At 32.1% G+C, this 7,250-nt stretch overlaps 1 protein-coding gene across 1 annotated transcript; it reads left to right on the forward strand.

The window, feature by feature from the left end:
- Window positions 1-1,103: 1,103 nt before the first annotated feature.
- On the forward strand, window positions 1,104-4,978 carry LOC111985728 (isovalerate--CoA ligase AAE2-like). The gene is made up of 2 exons (XM_024017384.2): window positions 1,104-1,316; window positions 3,533-4,978. The coding sequence occupies exons 1-2, from the start codon at window positions 1,104-1,106 to the stop codon at window positions 4,976-4,978; spliced, it is 1,659 nt and encodes a 552-aa protein (XP_023873152.2).
- The last annotated feature ends 2,272 nt before the right edge of the window (window positions 4,979-7,250 follow it).

A 7,250-nucleotide genomic window follows, 5' to 3' on the forward strand; every position in this document is an offset into this window, starting at 1 on the left:
TATCAAACTTGACAACTTTTATATACTCATAGCAGTTTAAAAGATAATAAGTTCTCCTAAAAAATTATCTAGCGAATATACGTATGTCATAATTGATAGTTTTGTATACAATATATTATAAATTATGACCTACTCTAGTATCAAACTATTAAAGTTTATATATGTGTATGTGTTTTTATGCATGTGTGTGATAATTTGTCTAGACTCTTGACTAATATATCCACAATTTGGCCACTCCAAACCAAAAAATTCTAACTCTACCCTTGCTATGGGTGTGAAAAAGTAGGTGACAGAAATGGTGCCACCAAACTTTTCCTAAAAAATTTGGTTCCTATTAACTATCCTAATTCTTACAAAAAAAATAAAAATAAAAAATCTAGCGACACACTTTGCTACAACTTGTTTGTGAATAGATTATTTTTCATCAAGTACAATTTGTATGTAATCTAATCATAAGTTAACGCCAAAACAAATTGTGGCAAATTATGTGACAAAGTATGTGTCCATAGAAGAACTATAATTCTTAAATACCCATAACTCATTGTCACAATTGTTTATCAAAAAAACATATAAATTTTAGAAAAATATTAAAAACCATTATAAATTTTATTACAAAAAATTTATAAGTTGATGTACCAATAAATGTGGTTAGTGCCAAATAACAAAAATTTTACGTAAGGATGTGTTAATAAATGTGATTGACAGTGATTTTGATTTGAAAAATGGTCCTGTTAATGGGGCCCTTAGAGCATTTTTTTAATGGATCATTTTAGAAAAAAATTTATGCTTGTTTTATGGAAAAATATAAAAAATTGTTTAAAAAAAGTAGTTGATTTTTTTTTTCATAAAAAGTTTTTAAAAATATTTTCTAAACTAATGTTTTTATGATATCCGTTAACTTTTTTCTTTGGGAAATACGAGTTTGTACCACATGCAAATATATCTAACTGTCATTAAATGTTTATCGGTCAACTATGAACCACTTCACCAACTCATTTATTTATAACTTGAATGGGCTTAACTTCTCAATATTCACTCAAAGTTGTCGCAAATTCTCTCACTTTTCTTAGCACGTACTCTGAGCTAAAGTCGTAGAGATATCAATGGAATTGGAAGGCCTGGTTCGTTGCTCAACAAATTACGTTCCTTTGACTCCCATAAGCTTCTTGGAACGAGCAGCAAAGGCCTACAGAGACACAACCTCGGTTGTGAACGGTTCTGTGAAGTACACTTGGGGGCAATGGGGGGACATGCATGAACGATGTCTGATAATAGCTTCTGCTCTGAACCAGTTGGGAATTTCTCGTGGGGATGTGGTGAGTTGATTCTTTTGATTTTGTTCATGCTTCATTGATTTGATTTCGGCTTTTGATCATTGTTTTTAGGAGTCCGTGTTTATGTGACTTTGGATAAAATGGAATACATTTTTGACCAACTGGACTCCTGAACTAAAAAGAGACTACTAAAATTTTGAGGAACGATAATTACACACTAATTATACAAACATGGCCACATGTCCAAATAAACTAATTTTTTTTTTTTTTATCTAAACATGATTTCATAGTTTTAACTAAAATACAATTTTAAAAGGTACGTGGCCATAGGCGGCGTGAACCTCCTAACCTAGCCCCCAAAAAAAAAAATTATATATAAACTTTTTTTTTGACCCCTTAAAAACAAATATTTGAACACCCTAACCCTAACTTTTTTTTTTTTAAACGCAGCTGAAATAAACTTGAATATAATCATTTTAGTGCCACTTTCACAATATTTTTACATTAATTTCACAATAAAAGTAAGTTGTAATTGGTTTTTATTTAGGCTCATAACTAGCATAATTTTTTTTACCTACCTTTAACAACTTGCACCTAGATTTTGTTGTGAAATTGTTGTGTTAATAACACTACTCTTAAAATATTTAATTTTATAAGAAAGAAAACAATGTTTCAAATTTTTTCTCATTTGTTAAATAAATAAATAAATCTCTCCAAGACTTTGGCATTGACAACGGAATGAAGCTAGTTTCTCACTGCACTTTTCTCCTTTATTAGCAAAAAATTACACCACCAGTACAACCAACATATATGTATTTACATCTATGATTCTTCCCTCATTCTCTCTATCTCTCTCTCCTTCTATGTTTTCTTAGTTTTTCTCTCTATCCAATTAAGTAGCTAGTTTGATAAGTGCTCTTCAATCCAAGTCCAAGAAGTCTTTTTGTGCTTGTTTCAATTCCAAGAAAGTGATCGCATGTATGATTAAAAGACCATACTCTTTGAAAGCAAAAACTTATATTAGTTTCTATTTTTTTTTCTTAATTTCACGTTTACTCCCAGTCATACTCCTAAGTGTTTTAGTATTCTTCTTTATCATATATTTTTATTTAATTGATATTACATATAAATATAATAAGTTATTATTAATTTGACAAAAATGTATGATTAATTATTTAATTCTTTTTTTTTATGCATTCAATGGTTGTTGTCTTACCCATCTTTAAACTTTTAATAATTTTTTTAGGCTATTGTACAATATAGATGTATACTTGTATTGTATACTAAACTGTATTTAGAATACTATTTTAGATTATTGTATATAATATGGAAGTAGTATATACAAAAGAAAAATAATTATAAAAAATAATTATTTTATTTTTTACTTGCCCTCCATGACAAATTCCTAGCTCCTCTAGTGTTAACTCCCTTAGAAATATATCCTGGAGCTGCCATTGTACGTGGCACTGCACATGGGTAATGTGTATAGGGTGTGAAATAGGGAGTGTGTACAAATTTCGGGACCAATGTTTGGTTGTTGTTGTATGTTTACCTAACACGTTACATTTTATGCTTATAAATTATTATTCTTTCTTGAATTTATGTCTAAATATTTGGTTTGTACTTATACTTTATACTATTTATCTATCTATCANTGAATTTATGTCTAAATATTTGGTTTATACTTTATACTATTTATCTATCTATCTTTTTTTTTTTTTTTTTGAGATGAGCATTTTCCAATGTCATATCTGTTTTGGTATGGAATGAATTTTATTTTTTATTTGCCAAGAAATTATATTGATTTGGTCTATTAGCATTACTTGGTCTATTTACCAAAAAAAGAATGATTACCAAGTTACCCGGACTAGGTCAGTCGGGTCACTCAAATGGGTCGGTTTGTAGGATCCCTTGGACAACCTATTTACTTTGCTGTAAATTTTATTGCAATGGCATAGGTTTTATTATTATTATTATTATTATTGAAGATTTAAAGTCATTGAAAAAAAAATGGTCAAGATAAAAAGCATTTTATAATAGAATCTATTTAGTTTCTTGATTTGATTTTTCTATTTTGAAATTTATTGAAAGTTGCTTATTGCCAAGTTGATCCAAATACTTGATGTAGCTTGCCATTGAGATTGCCTATTTTTATAGCAAGAATATAAAGGAATTTGCATTTGAAACTCCCAAGATGCACCTTCCCAGTGATTTACAAAGTCCACTTCACGGATGAAACTCTGGATTTGTTTATGCAGGTTGCAACCCTGGCCCCTAATGTCCCAGCAATGCATGAGCTGCATTTTGCAGTTCCAATGGCAGGAGCTCTCATCTGTCAACTTAATATACGCCATGATTCAGCGATGTTATCAGTCCTACTAGAACATTCAGAAGCCAAGATCATATTTGTAGACTACCAATTACTTGATATTGCTCATGGAGCACTCAAGCTTCTAACAAAGACAAAAAGAAAGCCTCCAATTCTAGTCTTAATAGCTGAATCTGATGGTCCATTACCCACTGATCACATTGCTTCTGAAACTCACGAATATGAGAGTCTTCTGGCAGAAGGACACAATGGATTTGAGATAATACGACCAAATAGTGAATGGGATCCTATTTGTATTAATTACACTTCTGGCACAACATCTAGACCAAAAGGAGTAGTGTATTGTCATAGAGGTGCCTATCTAAATTCTCTAGCAAGCGTTCTTCTCCACGGGATTGGCTCATTGCCGGTTTACCTTTGGACTGTGCCTATTTTTCATTGCAATGGGTGGAACCTCACTTGGGGATTGGCAGCTCAGGGTGGCACCAATGTATGCCTCAGAAAAGTTACTCCAAAGGCTATATTTGACAACATTGCTCTGCATAATGTGACACACATGGGAGGGGCACCAACTGTCCTGAACATGATTGTGAACTCGCCGATCAGTGATCGAAGGCCGCTTCCTCACAAGGTGGAAGTAATGACCGTGGGTGCACCCCCACCTCCACAAATTCTTTCCAAAATGGAAGAATTGGGTTTTGGGATATCTCACTTTTATGGCCTCACAGAAACATATGGTCCAGAAACTTCTTGCATATGGAAACCTGAGTGGGATTCTCTACCTCTCAATGAACGATACAAATTAAAAGCTCGCCAAGGAGTACATCATGTTGGATTGGAGGATGTTGAGGTTAAAGATCCTGTCACAATGGCAAGTGTACCAGCTGATGGTAAAACTATAGGGGAGATAATGTTTAGAGGTAACACGGTAATGAGTGGATACTTAAAAGATTTGGAAGCAACAAAAGAAGCTTTCAATGGTGGATGGTTTCGAAGTGGGGATTTAGCTGTGAAACATCCTGACAACTATATCGAAGTAAAGGATCGGTTGAAGGATGTGATAATTTCTGGTGGGGAAAACATAAGCACAGTTGAGGTGGAAACAGTTTTGTATGGTCATCCAGCAATTCTTGAGGCTGCAGTGGTTGCACGACCAGATAATCATTGGGGCCAAACTCCTTGTGCATTTGTGAAGTTAAAAGAAGGATATGATGGTGTTGGTGCTCAAGAAATAATCAAGTTTTGTCGAGATCATTTACCACATTATATGACTCTTAAGACTGTCATTTTTGAGGATTTGCCAAAAACCTCAACGGGAAAGATACAAAAGTTTATTTTGAGAGAGAAAGCAAAGGCTATGGGCAGCCTTTCTTGACCAAGAAGTTTGGCAAGTGTCAAAGCTTTTTAATCTTCTCGGAATGTAATAAATTGTCTTTCTTTGTTCTATAATAAATCCAACAAAATATCTATTTTAGTCGCTAAATGTATGTTTGATATGCTGTAATAATTCATATAATAAAATAGTTATTAATGCGTACTCATAATTCCATCATTTGGTTGCATCTTTATTACATGGATCAATTATTACATAAGAATAACTTACCTTTAAATTGAAGAAAAACTATTTCTTTTTAAAATTGATGTAATAGTTATTCCTTAGTGCATATAATAGGTTTAAAATTAATATATTTCTAAAAATATAAACTTTTCCTTATACGTTATTTTTTACAAGTTTTCCATATATAACAACCAAACTTATGGATAGCAATAACTATTCCATTACAATGTCATTTATTCCCAGTAATTAAAATTATTATTCTTAATATAATTTACATTCAGTATACCAAACTTGCTCTAAAAAGTTTTAAAGGGCTGAAAACAGCATAAAGGGTAGAACTAAAATTTGGAACTTTTAGAGGAGGAAAAAACTCTACAATTTACTGTTCATACAGCTTTAAAGGTAGAGGTAAGATTTGGAGCTGGTTTCAATAATTCTCATTCTTTACATTTCTTACTAGTGGCTTGGCCTATAGTAGGTATTTGGTTCACCGCTTTAGGTATTAACATTCATCATGACAGGAGCTTTGGCTCATGGAGTTATATTTTTTCATTAGAGATTACATAAATTCAAANCGGCAACAAGTATAATGGTCTTGTTCTCAAAAGGCTCATGTGGTGGCCCAGGGAGGATAATGTAGGGATAGAAAATTGAATCACGAGTATAAAAATGGTATTAGGAAACATAAATTGTATCAAGATTAATTAATTTCAAATAAATCAAATAATTAATGTCACACTTATATGTCTTAATTAACATATATAATGTACGATAAAAAAGAGAAATATAATAATTAATGACAAAGAACAAAGTGTAAAAAGTTTTGTTTTGATGGATGACCAAGTATAACAACTCCCAATATGAAGAGAGAGAGGACGTTCTTGATGGTGTAGATGGAAGGGTGAGTGGATAAGAGGTTAGGACATGGTGGACAATGACACAGCTAGTGATGGTGATGTGGCAGTTAATCTCAGAGCTGAGGTGAGTGAGTGAGGTCGTTGGGATGGCTGACGAATTCAAACCTTTTGTTGTTAATGAACGTTGAGTTTTTTTTTTTTTTTTTTAGAGAGAGAGTTTGAATAGTTTTTTGTTTTGTTTGTACCATTTTTTTTATTATTTTAAGGGGTTTTGTTAGTAGAATATTGATATGGCATTATTTGAATTATAAAGGAAAAGTTAGGATTTAAAAAACTCGATGTGATAAAGTGCTCTAAGAACAATAGAGAATTTTGGTCTTAATGAAATAAAACATCCCATAAAAAACCGGTTAAATTTATGAGATTTGGTCAAATCAAAATGCATTAAATGTACCCAACCTATTTGTAAGAGTGAGTTTGGTTTAGTTTTTAGTTTTTAAGCTTTTTGAATAAGTAGCAATTTACCATTGTTGTTATGGGGATGCAAGGCAAAAATGCAATTTTTTTTCACGTTTACAATAATGTAAAGCACAATTGCAAAATTTCACCTATCGCCCTATGGTTACATTTTCAAATTGCCAACATAATTTTAACCCAAAAAGCTCTAACCAAACAGACGCTTGCAAAAATCACCATCAACACTAACCAATTTTGCAAAGGAGATTTACAGCTATCTTACCAATTTTGCAAAGGAGATTTACAGCTATCTTACGGTTTGCATTTTCTAGTACATATTAGAAGGTTGGAACTCTGCTTTCGTAATTAAGTATTTTGAGTCTCTATATAACGTCCTCAAAAAAGAGTCTCTATATAACGAGATAGTATCTCATATATCTTAAGAGTAATGTCATTCTTAAAAGAGTTGATTGATTGGTACAATTCGCCCAAATGGTCAATTTCCCATTTCTTAGATATGTTGTAATTTTATTGTATGTATATGATAGGTCCATTTCTTATGGCCAACATTTCATTCTCCATTAACTGAGACAAAGCTCATTAGTTTAAAAAGCCTGTTTACACGATGAATCACAAACACAAACTAAATAATATCACACGGTCTATCATTTCCAGCTCATTTTGTTGTTCAGCAGAGAGAAAGAGAGCGATTTGCTTCTTGATCTTAAGCTTTCTTTTTTTTTTTTAGCAGTCCACTCCATGCAAGCAGAAGCATA

This window comes from Quercus suber, unplaced genomic scaffold, assembly GCF_002906115.3.
Source record: "Quercus suber isolate HL8 unplaced genomic scaffold, Cork oak 2.0 scaffold_1306, whole genome shotgun sequence".
NCBI classification, from domain to species: Eukaryota; Viridiplantae; Streptophyta; class Magnoliopsida; order Fagales; family Fagaceae; genus Quercus; species Quercus suber.

What these genes read in the sequence shown, in the direction of transcription:
- LOC111985728 (XM_024017384.2), top strand. Translation starts at nt 1,104, where the DNA reads ATGGAATTGGAAGGCCTGGTTCGTTGCTCAACAAATTACGTTCCTTTG. An exon ending in GAATTTCTCGTGGGGATGTG is followed by an intron (nt 1,317 to 3,532) that starts GTGAGTTGATTC and finishes TTGTTTATGCAG; the next exon opens with GTTGCAACCCTGGCCCCTAA.